The sequence below is a fragment of the Hyla sarda genome, chromosome 2, assembly GCF_029499605.1.
Source record: "Hyla sarda isolate aHylSar1 chromosome 2, aHylSar1.hap1, whole genome shotgun sequence".
Lineage (NCBI taxonomy): Eukaryota > Metazoa > Chordata > Amphibia > Anura > Hylidae > Hyla > Hyla sarda.
This window is the reverse complement of record NC_079190.1, coordinates 78,111,098-78,138,112: the sequence shown is the minus strand read 5'-3', so window position 1 is coordinate 78,138,112 and position 27,015 is coordinate 78,111,098. Positions and strand designations below refer to the sequence as shown.

The 27,015-nt window shown below is 43.5% G+C and overlaps 2 protein-coding genes across 3 annotated transcripts in view; one reads left to right on the top strand and one right to left on the bottom strand.

Annotated features, from left to right (window-relative positions):
• Positions 1 to 2,435, bottom strand: part of ITGA7 (integrin subunit alpha 7) — a 258,860-nt gene extending 256,425 nt beyond the window's left edge. Inside the window, exon 1 of one of the 2 annotated variants that reach the window (XM_056562182.1) lies at positions 2,129 to 2,435. In XM_056562182.1, the coding sequence (XP_056418157.1) occupies positions 2,129 to 2,340 (212 nt within the window). In that variant the 5' untranslated portion in view covers positions 2,341 to 2,435. The remainder of the gene's footprint in view (positions 1 to 2,128) is intronic. The other variant, XM_056562181.1, reaches the window with a different exon arrangement.
• Positions 2,436 to 4,904: 2,469 nt separating this feature from the next.
• Positions 4,905 to 26,579, top strand: BLOC1S1 (biogenesis of lysosomal organelles complex 1 subunit 1). Its single transcript, XM_056562180.1, has 4 exons — positions 4,905 to 5,056; positions 15,707 to 15,779; positions 24,861 to 24,993; positions 26,098 to 26,579. The coding sequence occupies exons 1-4, from the start codon at positions 4,996 to 4,998 to the stop codon at positions 26,206 to 26,208; spliced, it is 378 nt and encodes a 125-aa protein (XP_056418155.1). The 5' UTR covers positions 4,905 to 4,995; the 3' UTR covers positions 26,209 to 26,579.
• Positions 26,580 to 27,015: the final 436 nt, after the last annotated feature.

The following is a 27,015-nucleotide window of genomic DNA, read 5'->3' as shown; positions in this document are numbered from 1 at the left end:
TCATAAGAAACCAGTGATCGATGATTCTGCCGCTTGACTGCTCATGCCTGGATCTCAGGCGCTGAGCAGTCATTCGGCGATCGGACAGCGAGGAGGCAGGTAGGGACCCTCCTGCTGTCCTGTAAGCTGTTCAGGATGCCGCGATTTCGCCGCGGCTATCCTGAACAGCCCACTGAGCTAACCGGCACACTTTCACTTTAGACACGGTGTTCAACTTTGAACGCCGCGTCTAAAGGGTTAATAGCGTGCGGCACTGCGATCAATTACTCAGAGCCTCTGTCCCAATACCTAGATTGGGTCTTACGCCCATTATTACCTACTATACCAGCTTACTTAAAAGATACCCAACACTTACTGCAAATTTTGGAAAATTTTGGGTGGCAGGAGCATTTTATTTTGGCTAGCATCGACGTGGAGAGTCTCTACACTCGCATTCCTCAGGGTGCGGGTGTGGAGGCTGTCCGACGTCGACTAGACCAAACGGAAACTCATAGCCCTGGTTATATTAATTACATTTGTGAGATGTTACAGTTTGTATTATCCCATAATGCTTTCCAGTTTAATAATCGCTGGTTTAACCAGCGATCTGGGACTGCGATGGGGACCCCCGTGGCACCTACTTTCGCAAATATTTTTTTGGGGGTCCTAGAGGAAGATAAGGTCTTCTCCACTAACAATCCTTTCATTGAATATCTGGCCCTTTACGTTAGATATGTCGACGACGTGCTGGTTATCTGGTCGGGCAGTACGGCCCAGTTCCACCAGTTCGTCGCCTACATGAACGATAATAACTATAATATGCATTTTACTAGTGTGGTGGGCACCAATAGTATAGAATTTCTCGACACTAAACTTGTTGCTAAAAATGATTATTTGGAGATTGAGGGATTTAGAAAAATTACAGCTACTAATTCCTTACTTAGATATGACAGCTTTCATTCCCATCATGTCAAAAAATCCCTTCCTTTCGGACAATTTGTCCGATTGAAACGGATAAATACTACTACCGAAACATTTGAAATACAGGCTAAACAATTATGGGACAGACTAAAAGAGAGGGGCTACCCTATATCGATCCTGAGTGAGGCACTTTTTAAGGTCAGGAAAATACCTCGTAGTCAATTATTGCATAAAAAACATAAAACACATGATAAAGACTGTGCTAAAGAAAATCAAACAAAAAATTTTACGTTTTCCTTCTCATACAGCCCTATGGAAAATAAAATCAGGTCAGCGATACATAAAAATTGGCATATTCTCCAGCAGGATGATATCTTAAGTAAAATACAGCTGAATAAACCATTAATTTCTTTTCGTAGAACTAAGAATATTAGAGATTATATTGTACGAGGTAGATTACAAGATGATACGTCCAAAAACTGGATAGAAAAATCAAAACCACAAGGATGTTTTAAATGTGGACAGTGTAAATTATGTTCGCATATGATACAAACGAAAAGTATACATTTAGGATCACAGAATATAGATATCCATGATTTCATGACATGTAAATCTACCTATATTGTTTATGCATTAGTTTGCACATGTGGTTTTTACTATATTGGGAAGACCATAAGACCCTTGTATAAAAGAATTAGGGAACATTTTCGCTCACTCAATACTGGAAAAGGCTGCCCAAAAGTAATAGAACATATGAAGTATAAACATAATAATAGAATTGAAGATTTAAAATTCCTTGGATTGAAAACAGTTGCACCCTTAAAATACGGTGGAGATAGACATAAATTATTGTTACAAAAAGAATCAGAAATGATTATACTTACAGACGCCTTAGGACCACTAGGATTAAACCTACGGGAGGATTTAAATGTATTTCCATAGTGCAGGTATATGTTGTTAGCATAGGATCTATGTTCACACCTAGCGTTTTTAATACTATACCTCCTGATAATGTTATACAGTCTAAGGCGCTGTTATAGCTAATTAGTAAATACTAATGCTAGTCTTTCTATACCACACACCATTTTTGTGCTTTTAACCCTGTAATGTCTAGTTTTCTATTTTTCTATTTTTGTACTACTTGGTGCATGTATTTAAGGGGGTAGGGTTAAGTGATGTCAGAGGTCACGTGTAAGCGCTCTGTGTAGCGCGAAACCGGTCGACTTACCTGTCGTTGTTGTTGCGTGGACCAGCGATCCCGAATAAAACTTCTTGCTGTTTCCGTGAGTGCCGTCTGCGATCTCTTCTTTCAAGTTCCCTACGCTTATGCTTATGGCGGACTGAGCACCGGATTTGTGGCATCTGGACGTGAAGGTGCAGTGATCCAGTTACTCCGGCAGAATCGTGAGTGCGGCAGTGCCGACTTTCCTTCTTCTCCATGTGCACTGCGATCAATGCCGCACGCTATTAGTCACGGGTCCCGGCCGTTGTTAGAGGCCAGGCCCACCCCGCGTTATAGATTGGGAGTGGACCCATGACGTTCCAGTACATCATGTGTCCTTAACCCCTTAACGAATGTTTACGTATATTTACATCCTGCGCCGGCTCCCGCGATATGAAGCGGGGTAGTGTTACGACCCCGCATCACATCGTGTCTGTCCCAGCGCTCATCAATGGCCGGGACCCGCGGCTAATACCACACATCGCCGAAGCTGAAAGTATCCCGGCTAGTCAGTCGGGCTGTTCGGGACAGCTGCGGTGAAATCGCAGCGTCCCGAACAGCTTAGAGGACACCGGGAGGGCCCTTACCTGCCTCCTCGGTGTCCGATCGACGAATGACTGCTCCGTACCTGAGATCCAGGCAGGAGCAGTCAAGCGCCGATAACACTGATCACAGGCGTGTTAATACACGCCAGTGATCAACCTAGGAGATCAGTGTGTGCAGTGTTATAGGTCCCTATGTAAAAAAAAAGTTTAATAAAGGTAATTTAACCCCTTCCCTAATAAAAGTTTGAATCACCCCCCTTTTCAAATAAAAATAAAACAGTGCAAATAAAAAAAAAACATATGTGGTATCGCCGCGTGCGTAAATGTCCGAACTATAAAAATATATCATTAATTAAACCGCACGGTCAATGGCGTACGCGCAAAAAAATTCCAACGTCCAAAAAAAGTGTCTTTTGGTCACTTTTTATACCATTAAAAATGAATAAAAAGTGATCAAAAAGTCAGATCAAAACTAAAATCATACCGTTGAGAACTTCAGATCACGACGCAAAAAATGAGCCCTCATACCGCCCTGTACGTGGAAAAATAAAAAAGTTATAGGGGTCAGAAAATGACATTTTTAAACGTATACATTTTCCTGCATGTAATTATGATTTTTTCCAGAAGTACGACAAAATCAAACCTATATAAATAGGGTATCATTGTAATCGTATGGACCTACAGAATAATGATAAGGTGTCATTTTTACAAAAATATGCACTGCGTAGAAACGAAAGCCCCCAAAAGTTACAAAATTGCGTTTTTTTTCTTCGATTTTGTCGCACAATGATTTTTTTTCCCGTTTTGCCGTGAATTTTGGGGTAAAATGACTAATGTCACTGGAAAGTAGAATTGGTGACACAAAAAATAAGCCATAATATGGATTTTTAGGTGGAAAATTGAGAGGGTTATGATTTTTAAAAGGTAAGGAGGAAAAAACGAAAGTGCAAAAACGGTAAAAACCCTGAGTCCTTAAGGGGTTAAAGGTAAGGAGGAAAAAATGAAAATGCAAAAACGGAAAAACCCCAGGTCCTTAAGGGGTTAATCACATGGTACAAACTATTAAAGGTACAATACACTTTATAAGGGATAACATATGTACATAGGGGATAACACTGCAAGGGGCCCTGGGGACATAGAGCCTGACAGGGTAGGAGAAGGGCACGGGGAAACACCATCCTGTACTGGGCCACCACACATAGTGCATGCATAGATATGGTGGGCAGTATGGAGTGGGCCAAATAGAGCTGACAGGTTCCTTCTAAGGCTTTGTTCACATGGCAGATTTTCCGAAAAACTTCCGAATGGACATTCAGCAGACAGCGGGTGCCGGGAGAATATGCTGGTGCTAGGACTGCTCAGAAATGCGCTATCTCCATAGACGGCAATGTCAACTCTTTCTGCGGAGGCCGGCATTGGAAATTTCTTCTGCCAAGAAAATTCTACAATGTGTACGGTTCAACAGAATCCCACTGAAAACAACATGATTCGTCTGCAAGGGAAAATTTTTCCACCGGATTCCGCTCTGCAATTCCACCGTGTGAACATAGCCTAACATTTATACCGCACTGGACACTCCTTAAAAAACAAACAAAATGCAATGGAGGAACTGCTACTGAAAAAATAATACAAATTATTCCTTACATTATATGTCAGTATTTCCCAACCAGGGTGCCTACAACTGTTGCAAAACTACAACTCCCAGCATGCCCGGACAGCCTGAAAAAAATAATAAAAATTATTCCTTACATTATATAACAGTATTTCCCAACCAGGGTGCCTACAACTGTTGCAAAACTACAACTCCCAGCATGCCCAGCCTGAAAACTAATAAAAATTATTCATTACATTATTCGTCAGTATTTTTCAACCAGTGTGCCTAAAACTGTTGCAAAACTACAACTCCCAGAATGCCCGGACAGCCGTTGGCTGTCCGGGCATGCTGGGAGTTGTAGCTTTGCAACAGCTGGAGGCACACTTGTTAGGGAACACTGTTTTATGTGTGACAATACACTCTGGCGGACGTCATGGACGTGTCCCGTGTTTGGAGGCGGGGCTAAGGTAAACTATGCATTATTTTATCAAGCGTCTTCTGGAAAGCTGTCAGGTGTGAACATGGCGCAGTGATAGCAGAGGCGTTTCTGTGTCTTTACACTATATTATTAGGGCAGAGCCCCTGTTGAGCAACCTCTCATAGAGAATCCCCCAGTCACGGGATCTCCGGTCACTTCCGCCCACACCCGGAGACACTAGTCTCTCTTCCGCCCACACCCGGAGACATTAGTCTCTCTTCCGCCCACACACGGAGACACGAGTCTCTCTTCCGCCATGCTCTCCCGGTTGCTCAAGGAGCATCAGGCCAAGCAGAATGAGAGGAAGGAGCTGCAAGGTGAGAGATGGCGCCCTCCCCCGTCCCCGGAGCCTCCATAGTAATGCAGTGCAGGGCGGATAGGAGGCGGCGCTGTGTACAGAAGTCCGCCCCGTACTGACTGAGCTCTGCTATGTAGGATACAGTGTATACAGCGGGCGGCGCAACACCACAACGGGGGAGATTTATCACAGCTTGTGCAGTTGCCCATAGCAACCTGGCAGATTCTTAAAAAAAAAAAAAATGATGGTAAATGGTATCTATGGGTAACTGCTCCACTGTAGAAGGTTTGACACCTCTCTGGATATGTGAGTGTTGGGGGCTGGATGTGATGCATCCATTACACCCACCATACTGGAGATCAGCCACTTTAAATCCAAATTTTTTTTTGGGGGGGGGGCAAATTGTAGAATCTGAGACTCTCCTAGGGGTTGTTCACACGGCCGTTGTGTCCGCTAAAAAGAGCTCGGTCCGTCAGAAGCGTAGATAAAAACAGTGCATGTCCTAAATACCGGATTCCCGACTGAGGCTGGGTTCACACTACATTTTTGCCATACTGTTTTCAATCCGTTTTTCTAAAGAAAACCGTATGGCAAAAAAATGATGGAACAGTATGGAAAAAAGTAAACCGTATGCGTTTTTAAACAATATACTGTTTTTAAAAGTGCATACAGTTCCGTCAGTTTTTATAGAAAAAAAAAAAAACATTTGTTTTTGAAAATTTTGTCCATTTTTAATGGGAGGGGTCTTGGGTGGGGACTTTAGGATTCAAATGCGCATGTGCAAAGTAAAAACGTATACGTTTCTCCCGTATGGAACCGTATACATGTGCGTTTCCCATTGACGTCCATGTTAAAAAAACGTATGCGGTTACTGTACGGTTTTAAAACCGGAGACAAAATCGTGGTCAACCACGGTTTTGACTCCAGTTTAAAAACCGTACTGCAACCACATACGTTTTTTTTAACATGGGCGTCAATGGGAAACGCACATGTATACGGTTCCATACGGGAAAAACATATGCATTTTTACTTTGCACATGCGCATTTGAATCCTAAAGTCCCCACCCAAGACCCCTCCCATTAAAAATGGACAACATTTTCAAAAACGTATGGGTTTTTTTTTTCTATAAAAACTGACGGAACTGTATGCACTTTTAAAAACAGTATATTGTTTAAAAACGCATACGGTTTACTTTTTTCCATACTGTTCCATCCCTTTTTTTTTTTTTTTTTTTTGCCATATGGTTTTCTTTAGAAAAACGGATTGAAAACAGTATGGCAAAAACGTAGTGTGAACCCAGCCTGAGGGTGGGTTCACACTACGTTTTGTCCCATACGGGAGCGCATACGGCAGGAGGGAGCTAAAAGCTCGCGCTCCCGTATGTAACCGTATGCGCTCCCGTATGCCATTCACTTCAATGAGCCGACCGGAGTGAAACGTTCGGTCCGGTCGGCTCATTTTTGCGCCGTATGCGCTTTTACAACCGGACCTAAAACCGTGGTTGACCACGGTTTTAGGTCCGGTTGTAAAAGCGCATACGGCGCAAAAATGAGCCGACCGGACCGAACGTTTCACTCCGGTCGGCTCATTGAAGTGAATGGCATACGGGAGCGCATACGGTTACATACGGGAGCGCGAGCTTTTAGCTCCCCCCTGCCGTATGCGCTCCCGTATGGGACAAAACGTAGTGTGAACCCAGCCTCACCCTGTTAAAGTCAATGATCCATCAGGGCCTGAGTTCACATTCACTCGTCCAAGGGCAGTTTGACCAGCGACCGTGTGCACCTACTAAAGGTAAGGCTAGGTTCACATCTGCGTTGGCGCAGAATCTGTTAAAGGAAAAAGGTCGCCTGCACTAAACCCAATACACCGGGGTTATAGTGCGGGTGAACAGGAGACCGATGCGGAGTCCCTGACTACTATACATACCAGCAGTCCAGCGCCCGGTCCCTCTGAAGATCCTCTTCTATCTGTGCTGAATTGCGCGCTGGAGGAGGGTGCAACAGCTGGATTTGAATATTCATGGTCGCTGCTCATGCCTACTGAGCGCTCACGTGACCATCGTCCATGAATATTCAGATCCAGCTGCCGGGAAGGCAATGTTCAGAGGGACCGGGCACCAGACTGCTGGTATGTATATGAGTCGGGGACCCCGCATCGGTCTCCTGTTCACCCGCACTATAACCCAGTGTATTGGGTTTAGTGTGGGTGAACGGTGACAGTTTTCCTTTAAAATAGCGTGGCATGGGAGGAGCACAAATTATCAGGAGTAATGTATTCTTTGCACAAATTTCGGTAGATTCCTTCACATTGAAGTCGATTGGTAGCCTAACATGCAGCAAATTTTGCTACCTATTGCCTTTTTGGGTAGGAAAATATGCAGCAACAAATACACAGCAAAACATGGCATGTGTGACCTCACCCTAAATGCAAACTCATCATTTTTTTTTTTTTTAAATATAAACATTACCTATCTTTCCTTAAAGAAATATTGCTATGAGGCGAAAGGGATTTGACCCATAATCACAATTGAAGTGTTTAAAGGGGTACTCTGGTGCTTAGACATCTTATCCCCTATCTAAGGGATAGGAGATAAGATGCCTGATCGTGGGAGTCCCGCCGCTGGGGACCCCTGGGATCTTGCACGCGGCACCCCGTTTGTAATCAGTCCCCGGAGCGTGTTCGCTCCGGGTCTGATTACCGGCGACTACAGAGCCGACGGCGTGTGACGTCACGTCTGCGCCCCCGTGTGACCTCACGCTCTGCTCCTCAATGCAAGCCTACGGGAGGGGGCGTGATAGCTGTCACGCCCCTCCCATAGGCTTGCATTGAGGGGCGGAGCGTGACGTCATGCGGAGGCGTGACATCACACGCCGTCGGCTCTGTGGTTGCCGGTAATCAGACCTGGAGCGAACACACTCCGGGGACTGATTACAAACGGGGTGCCGCGTGCAAGATCACGGGGGTCCCCAGCGGCGGGACTCCCGCGATCAGGCATCTTATCCCCTATCCACTGGAGTATCCCTTTAAATCTCTAGGCTGTGTTTGCATCTTGAATTCTTACTGCGTGTTTCACACATTTTTACTGCATTCTTGTTGTTCTGGGATTTTGCGCTGGGATCTTTTTATTGGTACCATTTTTGCTTTATTTGATGTTATACATTTTATACCAGTTTACACCATTGACCGTGTGGTTTCACTAATGTTATATTTTGATAGTTCAGACATTAACACTTGCAGCAATACCACAAGTTTGTTTAAATTATTTTAATTGTAAAAAAGGGTGATTCGAACATTTATAAGGGTATGGGCTTATTCACATTTATTAAAATTTTTTGAACATTTTATTTGCAATTTTTTTAGTCCTCGTAGGGGACTATTACATGCAGTCTTTTGACTGCATGCACTGAATAAGCACATCATTGATCAGTGTTATTGGCACTCCATTAGTAGAGGCTGCTTAGGTTGCCTGCAGTGTTGGAGAACCGATCAACCAGACAGATGAAGGTAAGAGACCTCTGCCCGTCCTCTAAGCTGATCAGGACCCTGATCCACTCCCTTATCTAACCGATAATAGATTTTCCCAGTTTTAGACAGCATGATCAACTCTGCTCATGTAATAGATGAATGCAGGACATAGCCCCAGCATTAGCCATGGGTCCTGGGTGCTGATAGCATCCAGGACCTACCAGGTATGAAGCTCGCGCATAATACGGCAGGAGTGGGACGAGGACCTACATTTAGGCTGTGTTCACGTAACGGAATGTCCGCACGGAGAATCTACGTGCGGACATTCTGCATACTGCGGGCACTGGCGCTAGGACCACACAGGAATTATGGCTATGCATTCCGTGCGGACTCTGCACGAATGAACGCTTTCATTCTTTGTGTGGATGTGGAAAATGGAAATACCATGCCGGAAACATCTGAAATGCTGCCGCGTGCACAGTGTAGCAGACTCCCTTTAAATTCATTGGGACTCTGCTGCAGCGGAATCTCCGTGCCAGACTCCAATGCGGAATCCGGCACTGAAATTCTGCCGTGTGAACATGGCCTTACACCCGACGTTCCAAAGGGGTAACTAAAACAAAACCTATAAATTGGGTATTATGGTAATCTATTGACCTACAGAATAAAGATAACTTGTCATAATTTTTTTTTTTTATTTATTTTTTAAATTCTATAAAGTGGACTTTATTTTGATTTGCCATAGATAATGTGGAAAAGTGATGTCATTACTATGTACAGTTGGCCCTGCAAAAAAACAAGCTTCCTATGGCCTTGCAGGTCGAAAACTTAGTTATGGCTCCTAGAATAAAAAGAGGAAAAATTTACATTGTCTGCAACATTGAAGAAGCACTCCGCATCACTAGTTGTACAGCACCATTTGTTTTATTCCAGTTGATTTCCCTTACTCTAATTTGGTCATGTGATCACAACTATTACCCTTTGAAACCGTGCTTAATGTGTCAAAAGGAAGTCAGTTCTAGGTCAGCTGACTTAGTGAATTACACTCGCAGTCCCCTCCCTGACATTTGTATACTGCTGCTATCTCTATGGGATCAGGATGTAAAGTACACTGCTCAAAAAAAATAAAGGGAACACTTAAACAACACAATGTAACTCCAAGTCAATAACACTTCTGTGAAATCCCACTGTCCACTCAGGAAGCAACACTGATTGACAATCAATTTCACATGCTGTTGTGCAAATGGAACAGACAACAGGTGGAAATTATAGGCAATTAGCAAGACACCCCCCAATAAAGGAGTGGTTCTGCAGGTGGTGACCACAGACCACTTATCAGTTCCTATGCTTCCTGGCTGATGTTTTGGTCACTTTTGAATGCTGGCAGTGCTTTCACTCTAGTGGTAGCATGAGACGGAGTCTACAACCCACACAAGTGGCTCGGGTAGTGCAGCTCCTCCAGAATGGCACATCAATGCGAGCTATGGCAAGAAGATTTGCTGTGTCTGTCAGCGTAGTGTCCAGAGCATGGAGGTGCTACCAGGAGACAGGCCAGTGCATCAGGAGACGTGGAGGAGGCTGTAGGAGGGAAACAATCCAGCAGCAGGACCACTACCTCTGCCTTTGTGCAAGGAGGAGCACTGTCAGAGCCCTGCTAAATGACCTCCAGCAGGCCACAAATGTGTTTCTGACCATTTGAGTGGACACATGCAGACTCCATGAGGGTGGTATGAGGGCCCAATGTCCACAGGTGGTGGTTGTGCTTACAGCCCAACACCGTGCAGGATGTTTGGCATTTGACAGAGAATACAAAGATTGGCAAATTCACCACTGGCGCCCTGTGCTCTTCACAGATGAAATCAGGTTCACACTGAGCACATGTGACACACCTGACAGAGTCTGGAGACGCCGCGGAGAACGTTCTGCTGCCTGCATCATCCTCCAGCTTGACCGGTTTGGCGGTGGGTCAGTAATGGTATGGGGTGGCATTTCTTTGGGGGGGCCACACAGCCCTCCATGTGCTTGCCAGAGGTAGCCTGACTGCCATTAGGTACCGAGATGAGATCCTCAGACCCCCTGTGAGACAATATGCTGGTGCGGTTGGCCCTGGGTTCCTCCTAATGCAAGACAGTGCTAGACCTCATGTGGCTGGAGTGTGTCAGCAGTTCCTGCAAGAGGAAGACATTGATGCTATGGACTGGCCCGCATGGTCCCCTGAATCCGATTTGAGCACATGTTGGACATCAGCCATCGGCTGTCCGGGCTTGCTGGGAGTTGTAGTTTTGAAACCTCTGGAGGTTCGCAGGTTGAAGACCACTGCGGCCTTCGACATCATCCAGCCCCCCTCACCCCCTTTAGTTCTGTACTCACCTCCGCACGGCGGGACATTATGGTGCGCTGGTCCGGGCCAACATCTTTATTCCGGGCGCGAAGCACGGAGAAGAGGGCCCCCCCGGTGAAGATGGACAGCCCGGAACGACTATGCCTCCGCACCGGACGGTCCCTGCAGCACAGATGGCCCGGACCAGCTCACCCTATCGTCCCGCCGAGGGGGGTACAGAACTAAAGGGGGTGAGAGGGGGCTGGATGATGTCGAAGGCCGCAGTGGTCTTCAACCTGCGGACCTCCAGATGTTTCAAAACTACAACTCCCAGCAAGCCCGGACAGCCGATGGCGGCCCGGGCTTGCTGGGAGTTGTAATTTTGAAACATCTGGAGGTCCGCAGGTTGAAGACCACTGTATTAGACATTGACAAGCGGTGATGATGAAGGGGTGGGGGGAGGTATGATGACAAGGGGATGATGAAGGGGGGGTGTGGGATGAAGACAAGGGGATAATGAAGGGGGGGTGTGGGATGATGACAAGGGAATGATGAGGGGGTGTGGGATGATGACAAGGGGATAATGAAGGGGGGGTGTGGGATGATGACAAGGGGATGATGAGGGGGTGTGGGATAATGACAAGGGGACGATGAAGAGGGGTGTGATAATGACAAGGGGATGATTAAAGGGAGGGGATGATAAGGGGATGATGATGACAGGCTGTGATGATGAAGGGGGGATGATGATGACAGGCTGTGATGATGAAGGGGGGGGTGGGATGATGACAGGCTGTGATGATGAAGGGGGGGGATGATGACAGGCAGTGATGATGAAGGGGGGGGTTGTGGGATGATGACAGGCAGTGATGATGACAGGGGGGGATGATGACAGGCGGTGATGATGAAGGGGATGATGACAGGCGGTGATGATGAAGGGGGGGATGATGACGGGGGTCTGGATGATGACGGGGGATGATGTATTTCTCACCCTAGGCTTATAGTCGACGCAATAACTTTTCCTGGGTTTTTGGGGTGAAATTAGGGGCCTCTGCTTATACTCGAGTATATACGGTATTTTTGGCTCCCTGGCAGTTTCTCAAAAACGACCTCTTGTTCAGACTTTGGCATTTTTTTGAGGAAAATCTTGGCGTTTTCCTCCCAAAGAATTCCTAGAATAAAAAGAGGAAAAATTTACATTGTCTGCAACATTGAAGAAGCACTCCGCATCACTAGTTGTACAGCACCATTTGTTTTATTCCAGTTGATTTCCCTTACTCTAATTTGGTCATGTGATCACAACTATTACCCTTTGAAACCGTGCTTAATGTGTCAAAAGGAAGTCAGTTCTAGGTCAGCTGACTTACAGTGAATTACACTCGCAGTCCCCTCCCTGACATTTGTATACTGCTGCTATCTCTATGGGATCAGGATGTAAAGTAAACTGCTCAAAAAAATAAAGGGAACACTTAAACAACACAATGTAACTCCAAGTCAATGACACTTCTGTGAAATCACACTGTCCACTCAGGAAGCAACACTGACAATCAATTTCACATGCTGTTGTGCAAATAAAACAGACAACAGGTGGAAATTATAGGCAATTAGCAAGACCCCCCCAATAAAGGAGTGGATTTTCCAGGTGGTGACCACAGACCACTTATCAGTTCCTATGCTTCCTGGCTGATGTTTTGGTCCCTTTTGAATGCTGGCATTTTTAATAAATGTTGTTGAACTCTCTTTTTTTAGTAATGTATTTTAATAATGTGTTTAATAAAGTGTGTGTTTTTAACTTTATTTTTTATTTTTTTTAAGAACTTACAGTGAGCCGGCAATGTGTATACAGTATACACATTGCTGGCTCACTTAAAGGGGTTCTCCGGTGCTTAGACATCTTAGCTACACAGACCCGACAGAGCGAGGGAGGTAAGGGGGATCTCCTCTTCTGTATACAGCTATCTATAGATAGCTGTATATAGTGTATACCACCCAAAGGGTTATCCTACACTGTCCAGCAGTGTAAGTTAACTCTTTCTTGCTGGGCTAGCACACAGCTCAGCAAAGGGTTAAAGGGGTTCTCTGGTGCTTAGACATCTTATCCCCTATCCAAAGGATAGGGGATAGGATGCCTGATCGCGGGAGTCCCGCCGCTGCGGACCCCCGTGATCTTGCATGCGGCACCCCACGTGTTCGCTCCGGGTCTGATTAACGGCGACCACAGGGCCGACGGCGTGTGATTTCATGCCTCCGCCCCCGTGTGACATCAATGCAAGCCTATGGGAGGGGGCGTGATAGCTGTAGGAGGTGTGACGTCACACGCCGTCGGCCCTGTGGTCGCCGGTAATCAGACCCGGAGCGAACATGCTACGGGGACTGATTACAATCGGGGTGCCACGTGCAAGATCACGGGGGTCCCCAGCATCGGGACTCCCGCGATCAGGCATCTTATCCCCTATCCAAAGGATAGGGGATAAGATGTCTAAGCACCGGAAACCCCTTTAACCCTTTGCTGAGCTGTGTGCTAGCCCAGCAAGAAAGAGTTAACTTACACTGCTGGACAGTGTAGGTTAACCCTTTGGGTGGTATACACTATATACATATATATATATATATATATATATATATATATATATATATATATGCTCTGTCGGGTCTGTGTAGCTCCGCCCCCTAGTTATGATGCCATTAGGGGCGGAGCTACAGGTGGGAGGCAGAGTGGTAAGTATAAGGCTCTGTTTACATTGTACATTTTGTAAACTGTGAACAGACCCTTCTGCCAGTGTCTTCCCAGACAGGAAGACTTCAGCTGTTGCTAAACTACAACTCATAGCATACCCAGACAGTCAAAGGCTGTCTTGGCATGCTGTGAGTTGTAGTTTTACAACAATTAGAGGCTCTCTGTTTGGGAAGACATTGCCTTTTGGGCGCTCTCCCCATTTTTTTATTTCTTTTTTCTTCTCTTTTCAGATGCGTGTATGCAGAGTATTGCGGCGGATTCGGTGGATTACAACGAAGAACTCGATTTTATTTTTTATTTTTTTTATAAAATGAATGGCTAACGAGGGCTGTGCGGGAGTGTTTTTTAAAATAAAATGTTTCCAATGTATTGTGCTTTTTTAAATTGAATTTTCAGGCTTGGTAGTGGAAGCTGTTTTATTGACGGAATCCATTACTAAGCCAGGGCTTTGTGTTACCCCCAAAAACATCTAGCGCTAACCCCCAATTAGTACCCTGGTACCACCGCTACAGGGGTGCTGGGAAGAGCCTGTACCAACAGGTCCGGAGCGTCAAAAATTTGCACTCCTGGGCCTAGGCGATAACAGGCTGGCATTATTTAGGCTGGGGAGGCTCAGTAACAATGATCCTAGCCCACCCTGGTAACCTCAGGCTGTCGCTGCTTGGTTGGTATCTGGCTGAGAATAAAAATACGGGAAACCCTATGCATTTTTTTCCCCCATAAATTTAAAAAATAAATAAATTAATTAAAAAAAGCAACATCCTTACATTACCAGGGTGGGAGAGGAACATTGATACTGGACCCTCCCAGCCTAAATAATGCCAGCCTGTTACCGCCTAGGCCCAGGACCGGCTCTTCTCGGCACCCATGTGGCGGTGGGTACTGGGGTTATAATTGGGGGTTAGCGCTAGCTGTTTTGGGGGCTAACTATAAGCCTTGGCTTAGTAATGGATTCTGTCAATAAGACGGCTACCATTACTAAGCCTGAAAACTCAATAAAAAAAAAAGACACATTGGAAAAATTTTATTTTAAAAAACACTCCCCCACAGCCCTCGTTAGCCATTTTATTAAAAGAATAAAAATCTAGTTCATCGCTGTAATACATTGAATCCGCCGCAATCCTCTGCAAACACTGATCTGAAACAAGAAAAAAGAAACGTCCAAGCGGAGAACGTCCAAAATGCAATGTCCTCCCAAACAGAGAGCCTCCAATTGTTGCAGAACTAAAACTCCCAGCATGCCCAGACAGCCTTTGGCTGTCTGGGCATGCTGGGAGTTGTTGTTTAGCAACAGCTGGAGCCTCCCTGTCTGGGAAGACACTGGCAGAAGGGTCTGTTCACATTATACAAAACATACAATGTGAACAGAGCCTCATACTTGCCACTCTGCCTCCCATATGTTGCTCCGTCCCTAATGACATCATCACTAGGGGCGGAGCTACACGGACCCGACAGGGAGCGAGGGAGGTAAGGGGATCTCCTCTTCTGTATACAGCTATCTATGGCCGGTATACAGACTATACAGCTATCTAAAGGGGCTATAGGAGCAGGGAGTCCTGTCAGTATAGTGACCGGCTCCTGTATAGTATATACGGGAACACTATGCACACCTGTATACTATATGGCCGGGGGAGGTGAGTAGTGATGCTGTACATCACTCCTCATCTCCTTACACTCTGGACCGGGCGCACAGCATCCAACCCACAGAGTGGTACCTGAAGGCAGTGAGAAAACTGCCACAGGGGACAAATTTGGCTGTTTCCACACACCAGAAAAATATGGCAAAATGCAGGAAAAAGCTGTGGCATTTTTTCCTGGCATTATTGCTGGTGGGAAAAAACCTTAGTGGAATCCTAGCCTAACAATGTCTTTGGTTGCTTGTGTTTCATGGACAGACCATTAACAGGCCGTGAGACTTTAGCTACACCCCTGTCAGCATAAGTCTACTGACAGACTCTGTTAAAGGTTATTGACAGCGTTGACATTTGGCCGGCAGGATTTTGGGTGCGTTTAGTATTTGAATATTCAGGCTTTAAAAATCTTTTCCCACTGAACCTATTCATTTGGATATAACAATACACAGAACACTCTGATACCGGTGTCAGTGCTGAAGTACTAAGTAAGGAATGCCATTTCTTTTTAACAGAGAAGAGAAGAAAGGAGGCGATCGCTGCAGCTACAACCCTGACCGAGGTTTTAGTAGATCATCTTAATGTGGGGTGAGTGAATACTTGCAGGGATATTATAATAGACAATGTAAATATCACGTTTTGCCTTGTGGCATGCTGTTCCCTAGACCAGGCCTTATGGAGGGTACACCTGATCATTAACACATTAAATAGGCACTGTCAGATATAAACACTTTTTATGTGTTAAACATCTTGGCAAAACAATAGTTTTTCTAATATACTTCTTTACAAAGTATATTAGAAAATAAAGCCTGAGCTACAGGCTTGAGCAATCGAGCCCCTAGAATGCTGATCCATGCAAAGCTATGGCTTTGCAGGGATCAGTGAAAAAGATCAGTGTGTGCAGTGTTATAGGTCCCTATGGGAGCTATAACACTGCAAAAAAAAAATGAGTGAAAAAAATAAGTTAATAAAGGTCATTTAACCCCTTCCCTAATAAGTTTTAATCGCCCCCCTTTTCCCATAAAAAAAAAACAAAAAAACTGGTATCGTATTTTTGGTCACTTTTTATATCATAAAAAAAAAATGAATATAAAGCGATCAAAAAGTCCAATCAATGCAAAAATGGTACCGATAAAAACTTCAGAACACGGCGCAAAAAAGCCCTCATACCGGCCCGTACGTGGAAAAATAAAGTTATAGGGGTCAGAAGATGACAATTTTAAACGTATACATTTTCCTGCATGTAGTTATGATTTTTTTCAGAAGTACGACAAAATCAAACCTATATAAGTAGGGTATCATTTTAACCGTATGGACCTACAGAATACGGAAGCCCCAAAAGTTACAAAATGAAATTTTTTCTTCAATTTTGTCGCACAATGAATTTTTTTTCCGTTTCGCCGTGGGTAAAATGACTAATGTCACTGCAAAGTAGAATTGGTGGCACAAAAAATAAGCCATCATATGGAATTTTATGTGCAAAATTGAAAGGGTTATGATTTTTAGAAGGTGATGAGGAAAAAATGAAAATGGAAAAACGCTGAGTCCTTAAGGGGTTAATTAAAAAGTGATCAAATTGTGCCATCAAAACAAAAATGATACCGATAAAAACTACAGACCACGGTGCAAAAAATAAGCCCTCAAGATGACAATTCTAAACATACTAATTTTGATACATGTAGTTATAATTTTTTTTTTCTTTAAGTAGTAAAATAAATCCTACATGTCCCTGTAACCGTATGGACCTACAGAATAAAGATAAGGTGTGATTTTTACCGAAAAGTGTACTACATAGAACCCCTAAAAATTAGCAAAATGGCGTTGTTGTTTTTTTTCTATAAGTTATCCCTTATGTGGATCTGTAGGTGCAAAATTGAACACGTTATGATTTTTAGAAGGTGAGAAAAAAAGAGTGCAAAAACGAAAATAGTTTTTAAGTCCTTAGGCTAAGTCTCCACTTGTTTTATTTTTTATTTTTTGCAAAACGCAAAGAAATACGCCAATTCTGCCGCATGGCGTTTTTTTGGTCAAAAAACGCTGCGGCCAGATGTTAGCTGTAAGTTGATGAGAAATCGCAAATTTGGAATTCCACTTTACTATTTTTCACTTTGACGTTTTTTTAATCCTTTTGGCGTTTTTCCCTTTTTCTGTGTTTTTTTCCGCTCTTTGACGTTTTGAAAAAAACGCTGTAGTTCCCTCAAACCGGCATTTTTTGTCAAAATCGTGGCATTTTGCTCCAATAGAAGTCTATGGGAGTGAGAAAACGCCAAGAAAAACGCTATGTGGATTTTAACTTTGGCGTTTTTGCAGGCGGTTTTTAATCTTTTTTTGGACTTTAGCGATCCAAAAAAGTGATGTAGATAGCTATTTTTAATAAAATTTCGTAGGGTACCTTTAAAAATTGTATCTAAGGAAATGTATATTATTGAAAAAAAAAACTATTACTTTTTAAATAGGGATCAATTTATGTGTGCGGGGAAATAAAAATGTAGCCAACAATTATACAAATGTATTGTGTGTGTGTGTGTTTCACTTTTTTGCTTTATTTTTTTATTTTTTTTTATTTAGTACTACTACTCCCAGCATGGAACACACTGTTCCATGATGGGAGTAGTACTACCTGTACTAATAGACAGATCGCCCGCTGCGATCTTTCTGTATAATGTATAGATGCGTCCGGTCGCTCTTCTATGGTCCCCTGCACTGACATATATTTACACTTATTCATATTTCCCACAGAGCTGTGATTGGCCAGATGGTTCCAGCCAATCACAGCTCTCTGTGAGAAATAGAAACGTGTGTGTATATATACGGCCGTGCAGGGGACCATAGGAGAGCGGCCGCTGCATCCATACATTATACAGGAGGATCACAGCGGGTGTCAGGAGTGATACCCGCAGTGATCTTTCCATAACTGCAGGTAATACTACTCCCAACATGGAGTACACTCTGCCTCATGCTGGGAGCTGTAGTACCTGCATTAATAGACAGATCGCAGCGGGTGTCAGAAGTTACACTTGCTGCGATCTATTAATACAGGTACTACAGCTCCCAGCATGGAGCAGAGTGTGCTCCATGTTGGGAGTAGTAGTGCCTGCTTAAGGACACATCACAGTGGATGTCACTACTGACACCCTCTGTGATCGTCCTGTCTATAGCAGAGATGGAGCGGCTCTATACATCGCTGCACTATACTCCAGGCCGGCCACTCACTCATTCATATTTTCCTCAGAGCTGTGATTGGCTGTAACCATCCGGCCAATCACAGCTCTGGGTGGGAAATATGAATTTCTGTTGACATCCGTGGCCGGAGTATAGTGCGGAGAGGCGAGCGATGTATAGACCCGCTCGCTTCTCTGCTATATTATGGACGATCGCATCGGGTGTCAGGACTGACACCCGGGGCGATATGTCTATAGTACAGGTACTATCACTCCCAGCATGGAACAGTCTGTTCCATGCTGGGAGTAGTAGTGCTACATAAAAAATGTTAAAAATGTATTTAAAAAAAAATGAAACACCCTTTATTAAAAAATAATAAAAATTGGGTTATAAAATATATACATTGCGTTAAATAAAATTCCATCACTGCTGCATCCTTTTTTTTTTTTTTACCCAAGAAATTTTGGGTACCAAAAAAAAAAACGCCAAGGTGCAATTTCCACACAAATGAAAAAAACGCCAGAAAAACGCAAGAAAAAAACACATGATGACGTCACTTGCAATGGCGATTTGTCAGGCGTTTTTTTTAATCCCTAAAAACGCAGGGCAAAAAACCAAGTGGAGACTTAGCCTTAAGGGGTTAAAATGTATCTGAATTTATTGTGTCTCCTGAATTCATATAGCATAGAAATTAGCACAGGAGGAGTCAGGAATATTGCTAAACCAGAAATAGGAGTAGTCTTGTAAATCAGCATATGTCATGACTGCCTCCCCAGCCACACCTCACTGACAGCTGGGGCACCAAAAATAAAAAATAGCACAGCGTGCAACACTGTTCTTCCTGTCAAAATAATAAACATTATAACACAATTTGACTGATCCCATCATACAGTCATGGCGGTAAATGTTGGCACCCATGAAATTTTTCTATGAAATGAAGTATTTCTCACAGAAAAGGATTGCAGTAACATGTTTTGCTTTACACATGTTTATTCCCTTTGTGTGTATTGGAACTAAACCAAAAAAGGGAGGAAAAAAAGCAAATTGGACATAATGTCACACCAAACTCCAAAAATGGGCTTGACAAAATTATTGGCACACTCAACTTAATATTTGGCTGCACACCCTTTGGAAAAAATTACTGAAATCAGTCACTTCCTATAACCATCAATAAGCTTCTTACACCTCTCAGCCGGAATGCTGGATCACTCCTCCTTGGCAAACTGCTCCAGGTCTCTCTTATTGGAAGGCGCCTTTTCCCAACATCAATTTTAAGATCTCCCCACAGGTGTTCAATGGGATTTCGATCTGGACTCATTGTTGGCCACTTCAGAACTCTCCAGCGCTTTGTTGCCATCCATTTCTGGGTGATTTTTGACGTATGTTTGGAGTCGTTGTCCTTCTGGAAGACCCAAGATCTCCGACGCAAACCCAGCTTTCTGACACTGGGCTGTACAGTGCGACCCAAAATCCGTTGGTAATCCTCAGATGTCATGATACCTTGCACACATTCAAGGAAACCAGTGCCAGAGGCAGCAAAACAACCCCAAAACATCATTGAACCTCCACCATATTTCACTGTAGGTACTGTGTTCTTTTTTTTTTGTAGGCCTCATTCCGTTTTCGGTAAACAGTAGAATTATGTGCTTTACCAAAAAGCTCTATCTTGGTCTCATCTGTCCACAAGACGTTTTCCCAGAAGGATTTTAGCTTACTCAAGTTCATTTTGACAAAATGTAGTCTGGCGCCTGCAGTGGGGGTCCCCTGGGTCTCCTGCCATAGCGTTTCATTTAAATGTCGACAGTTCGCGCTGACACTGATGCTCCCTGAGCCTGCAGGGCAGCTTGAATATCTTTGTAACTTATTTGGGGCTGCTTATCCACCATCTCGACTATCCTACGTTGTCACCTTTCATCATATTTTCTCTTCCGTCCATGCACAGGGTGATTATCTACAGTGCCATGGGTTGCAAACTTCTTGATAATGTTGCGCACTGTGGACAAAGGCAAATCTAGATCTCTGGAGATGGACTTGTAACCTATAGATTGTTGATTTTTTTTTTCCCCCCACAATTTTGGTTCTCAAGTCCCCAGACAGTTCTCTTCTCCTTTTCTGTTGTCCATGCTTAGTGTGGCACACACAGACACACAATGCAAAGTGAACTTCTCTCCTTTTTATCTGCTTTCAGGTGTGATTTTTATATTTCCCACACCTGTTACTTGCCCCAGGTGAGTTTAAAGGAGCATCACATGCTTGAAACAATCTTATTTTTCCACAAATCTGAAAGGGTGCCAATAATTTTGTCCAGCCCATTTTTGGAGTTTGGTGTGACATTATGTCCAATTTGTTTTTTTTCCTCCCTTTTTTGGTTTAGTTCCAATACACACAAAGGGAATAAACATGTGTATAGCAAAACATGTGTTACTGCAATCCTTTTCTGTGAGAAATACTTGATTTTCTTGAAAAATTTCATGGGTGCCAACATTTACACCATGACTGTACATCAGTGGGATCTGTCCGACACTACTCATCGTACATAGAGAAATAATGAACAGAAAACAATGGTGCTATCTGAGTGCCGTTATCCTTTGAAAGTATAGTAGCAAGGATCAGTGGATGCATAATGTAGAGTGCCGGAGAGGCAAAATAGTACCAAATAACACACAATAAAGGAAAACACTAAACATTTACTTGATGAATAGACATCGCGTATCGCGAGGATTGCAGTACTTCAATGTATTGTATTATTTGCTCACTGTTAAAACGCCTGTTCACATGGCATGGGTGGGTCACTGTGGTGTCATTAATGGCTCTTCCTGTTAGTACTAAATCCTAAGAATTCGTTTTAATGGTGTATTTTGGCCATTTACTCAGACAATTTATCAGCACTTAAGGGAGTGGTGCTCCAGATTTAGGACGTCCTTCAGCCATACTCGATGTCCAGACTTCTGTGAACTAATTCTAATAATGTCTAATAGTAAATTAAGCTAAATTGTCTACACCAGCTTAGTGCACTGCAGAACACTTAGGGTATTTCACATGATGTAATTTCCGTACGGTATTCCACATAAGAATTTCGCTCAGAGAATTCAAAGCAGCAGAGTCCAATTGATTTTAATGGGATTCTGCTGCACTGTGCACACAGAACTGCCCCAGCAGATGTTTCAGCTGCGGAAATCCTTATTCTGGAGTCTGCAGAAAGAATAGACGCGTCTATTCTTTCTGCAATGTCTGCATGGAAATGCACTGCCATTTCCAAGTGATAGTGCCGACATGTTCAGCTGATGCTCCGCTGTGTGAACATAGCCTTATTTCTCTTTTAACCCAAATTTTGATAGGTCTAGAAAACTTTTGGGAGGAGTAGGAGTTCACTAAGAGTACAGCAAGACGATTTATTGAATTGTGGTCAGTGAAATTATTGTAACTTTATATTGTGATATTTAACCCCTTACGGACGCAGCCCTTTTTCACCTTAAGGACTGAGCCCTTTTTCGCAATTCTGACTACCGTCGCTAATAACTCGAAAACGCTTTTACCGAATATTCTGATTCGGAGATTGTTTTTTCGTGACATATTCTCCTTTATTTTGGTGGTAAATTTTCGGCGTTACTTGCATCCTTTTTTGGTGAAAAATCCCAAAAGTTTTTCTAACTTTGAAGCTCTCTACTTGTAAGGAAAATTGATATTCCAAATAAATAATTTTTTTTATTCACAAATACAATATGTCCACTTTATGTTGGCATCATAAGATGGACATATTTTTGTTTTTCGAAAAAATTTGAGGGCTTCAAAGTAGAGCAGCAATTTTCAAAAATTTCATGAAAATTGCAAAATCTGAAGAGACAGATGTTACAGAACTACAACTCCCTGGGCAGTCTAGGCATGCTGAGAGTTGTAGTTTGGCAACATCTGGAGGGCTACTGTTTGGGCACCACTGTAACAGTGGTCTCCAAACTGTGACCCTCCAGATGTTGCAAAACTACAACTCCCAGCATGCCCAGACACCCTTTGGCTGTCTGGGCATGCTGGGAGTTGCAGTTTGGCCTTCCTAGTGGTTGCCACAGTAAAGATCACTTTACTTTCACTTTCATTGACCCCCCCCCCCTCCCCCACCGTAGTTTCCCTACCTGAGCCAGGATCCAGCAGTCTCCAGCGACGATCGGGGGTCCCCAGGCATCTTCTCCTCCAGGTATCGGCCTCCATCTTCTCCCCACATTCCCCTTGACATCCAGGGGTGGGCAGAATGGGGGGTTGCCATGGCAACTCACTGTCCTGCCCTGCCATTGGTCAGAATCAGTTCTGACCAATGGCAGGGGATAGGAGGAGATTGGGTCACCAGAGACCCGATCAGCCCGGAATAGCAGAAAATCGCATGTCTGAATTGACAAGCGATTTTCTGCGATCGCCGACATGGGGATGCCTGCTGAATGATTTCAGCAGGCATCCCGATCCGGTCCCCAACCGGCTAGCGGCGGGGACCGGAATTCCCACGGGCGTATGCATACGCCCCACGTCCTTAAGGACTCGGGATGCAGGGCATATGCCCGGCGTCCTTAAAAGGTTAAATAAATAAAAAATATTGCAAGATAACTGGCAATGTGTATATGCACTGCTCTTGGTGGGCAAGATCTGTAAGAGATCACTACTTCAAGATATTCTCTTCCTGTACCAGCATTTAAAGGAGTACTCCACTGGAAAACTTTTTATTTTATTTATTTATTTTTTTAAATCAACTGGTGCCAGAAATCTAAACAGATTTGTAAATTACTTCTATTAAAAAATCTTAATCCTTCCAGTACTTATCAGCTGTTATTATGATCCACAGGAAGCTTTTCTTTTTGAATTTCCTTTCTATCTGACCACAGTACTCTCTGCTTACACCACTGTTAATTTTAGAAACTGTCCAGAGCAGGATAGGTTTGCTATACGGATTTGCTCCTACTCTGGACAGTTCCTAAAATGGACAGAGGTGTCAGCAGAGAGCACTGTGGTCAGACAGAATGGAAATTCAAAAAGAAAAGAACTTCCTTTGGATCCTAACAGCAGCTGATAAGTACTGGAAGGATTAAGATTTTTTAATAGAAGTAATTTACAAATCTGTTATAAGGGGTACTCCGGTGAAAAACAATTTTTTTTTTTTTTAATCAACTGGTGCCAGAAAGTTAAAAAGATTTGTAAATTACTTCTATTAAAAAATCTTAATCCTTCCTGTACTTATTAGCTGCTGAATACTACAGTGGAAATTCTTTTCTGTTTGAAACACAGCTGTCTGCTGACATCATGAGCACAGTGCTCTCTGCTGACATCTCTGTCCATTTTAGGAACTGCCAGTGTAAAAGGAAATCCCCACTGCAAACATATGCTGTTCTGGACAGTTCCTAAAATGGACAGAGATGTCAGCAGAGAGCACTGTGCCCATGATGTTGGCAGAGAACACTGTGTTCCAAAAAGAAAATAATTTCCGCTGTAGTATTCATCAGCTAATGTTGATGTTTTCCAGTGGCAGGAGCCACATGACAATCACTGACTAGATAATATACATTTGTTTGCTACAAGTAGATCATCCGCAGCCTTCCTAGAGAAATCTCACCAAGTAGGTGACTGGGAATTCAGGAATTATATCGGTGGTGGACGAATGGAGGTATCGGAATCACAAGCATAAAAACCAGGTCTGTATGTTCAGCAGAGATAAAACACGTTTCGCTGAGCATGCGCAACGAAACGCGTTGCATCTCTGCTGAACAAACAGACCTGTTCTTTACGCTTGTGATTCCGATACCTCTGTTCGTCCACCACCGATATCATTCCTTCATTCCCAGACACCTACTTGGTGAGATTTCTCTAGGAAGGCTGCAGACGATCTACTGATAATTCCACTCTCTCTCCATTGTTGTGTGTGAGTTCACACAATCTACTCTGGTAAGCGGCTGTTGGTTGACCGCCAAACAAATGTATATTATCTTGTCAGTGATTGTCATGTGGCTCCTGCAACAGCTGAGGATCGTAGTATAAGAAATGATGGGACAGATTAACTATTGTAAATATGTTTGGAGTGCTTGTGCAATATGCACCAAAAACTGCTACAGCTATTGCGATTTGCGACTTGTAGCCTAAAACAGGGTTTCTCAAGCAGTGTGCCTGCAGCTGTTGCAAAACTAGAACTCCCAGCATGCAGGAGAGCCAAAGGCTGTACGAGCATGCTGGGAGTTGTAGTTTTGCAACAGCTGCAATCACCCTGGAGGGCAAACAATGGCTTATAAGATAATGTGGCCACCAGATGGCTCTGCTTCACCACTGATGAATCCTGGAGTGTTCTTTCACAGAAGACTTACTGTAGTCTCCTTCGAGCCATAACATTTGTAGAGTTTACAACACACGATGCAACAGTGAATTCTATTTCCATTTCAGAACAATTTTTTTCTTTTAATAGAATTCAATTGTACTGGTGTCTTTCCACAATGTTGGAAAATGTGTCATTCTTGTTGCCATTTTTTCTTTCTAATGCAGTGTGGCCCAGGCTTACGTAAATCAAAGAAAGTTGGACCATGAAGTGAAGACGCTGCAGACACAGGCCGCACAGTTTGCAAAGCAGACGACACAGTGGATCGGTCTGGTGGAGAACTTTAACCAGGCATTAAAAGTGAGTTTCTCTTCTCTGCTTATTTACCCCAGAAATGAATTGCCATCTGAGAAAGTGTCCGCCGGAACTTTCAAATGTGCGTCATGTCTGCCCGTGTTTTCCATCACATTCCACACATTTTTGGCCTTGTGAATATGGTCTAAGGCTATGTACACACAGTGTTCTATTATGGTTTTACCATTCTGGGGCAAATGTCGGCCATTGGTCGCAATGCGAGAACATATACTGTAAAAAAAAAGAAAAGGAAAGCTCAGATTCCTGTACTTTCCTAAGCAGGAAAAACATTTCTGCACATACCACCCAAACAGAGACCCGGAACGGAGCACAATGTGAATCTAGCCTAAGCAAATACAGCAATCACAGATATAACACAAGGTTTAATCGCTAAATAGTCTGGCTTTAAACCAATAAAAGGAAATTATTTCATTCAGCGGCATATGGTTTTTAAAGGTATAGACAAAATGTGTAAAGTTCTGCAAAGAAAATGTCGTACTTGGGCTTGGAGACAACACATATTTTACTGGTAAAAGCTGGAGTGTGAGGGGAAAAAAAAGCTCATGAGCCTTTACTGAATAAAAACGTAATTCCCAAACATACCATTATCTTCCCACAAACTCATTTCCTGTATTTTGTTACCAGACAAGTTTTTGCTAAATCCTACAGACAGCCTTCTCTAGACTTTCGCAGAGGTAAGCACATAATAGCCCTGTATATGGATAAAGGGAGAATGGTCTGATTTTTAAATAATTTACACCACAAACTCTTGGTCATCCTGGATTATTGGAAGCCTTTACTAAACTGAGCATACTCACTAAGGCAAGTACAATGAAACCACCTCTTTGAGTAGACCACCCCTTCACAGACCAGAATGTTTGTGATTTTATCCCCACAGAAAACCACTATTTAATGCAATGTGGTCTTCGGAAGTTTTGCTATATAACAAAAACTGTAGTAAAAACAGTGGGGAGATTTACTTTTCCCAATGCTCTTAAATTCTGGCATAATTGCACTTAAATAACTACTGTGCCACATTTATATTGTTTTTTTTTTAGACTTTTTTTTTTACCTCATCTGAGAAATGATCTTTCTATTTTGCTTGTATAGGAGATTGGTGATGTGGAGAATTGGGCCAGGAGTATTGAGAAGGACATGCGTATTATTGCCACTGCTTTAGAATATGTGCATAAAGGCCAACTACAGCCCTCTGCCTCCTGAGCTGCAGCACCCATGGGAGATTCCTGAAGCCTAATAACTTCCATACCACCATGTCTGCAAAAGTATTTGGGAATACTTTAAAAAAGGAACCAGAAGTTAATGTGAAGTATAGTGACTTGCTTTTTGACATGCAGAACTAATTATTGTGCAATCTACCAAAGTCACATAATGGTTTAATTTTACAGTACTATGCTGTAACCTTAGGCTGGTACAGAAGACTCACATTGAAGTATTTTGCTACATCTTCTGAGCCAGGGAAAAATAATACAGCTAACAGCTTATAGAAAATGTTCAGGTTTCAGAAATGTGCGTTAAAGGAAAATTTTAAGCAAGTTCACCGACACTAAACCCAATACATTGGGTTATAGTGTGGGTGAACAGGAGTCTGTAACATGCTCACTTACTTAGCAAAGTTTTGTATTGGCAGAGTTTGCATCCTCTAAAGTGCCTGCCATCCATTCTGGTTTTGCGCACAGCAGGCGGGTCCCCCGCTGGCAATCTTACTTTATGTTCTGGAGGCAGGCACCTGAAGCCCGCCCCCCTTGTTGCATATTAATTTTTTTCTTCTCCACGTCCCAATGACGAGGACTTATCCGCTCCCCTAAGCGCTATGCTCTGTCTTCAGAAGACAGAGCGCATCGCTTTGATGGGCGGATAAGTCCATGTCATTAGGATGTGGAGAAGAAAAAAATAAATATGCAACAAAGGGGGGCGGACTTCGGGCACCTGCCTCCGGAACATAAAGTAAGATTGCCAGCGGGGGACCCGCCTGCTGTGCGCAAAACCGGAATGGATGGCAGGCACTTT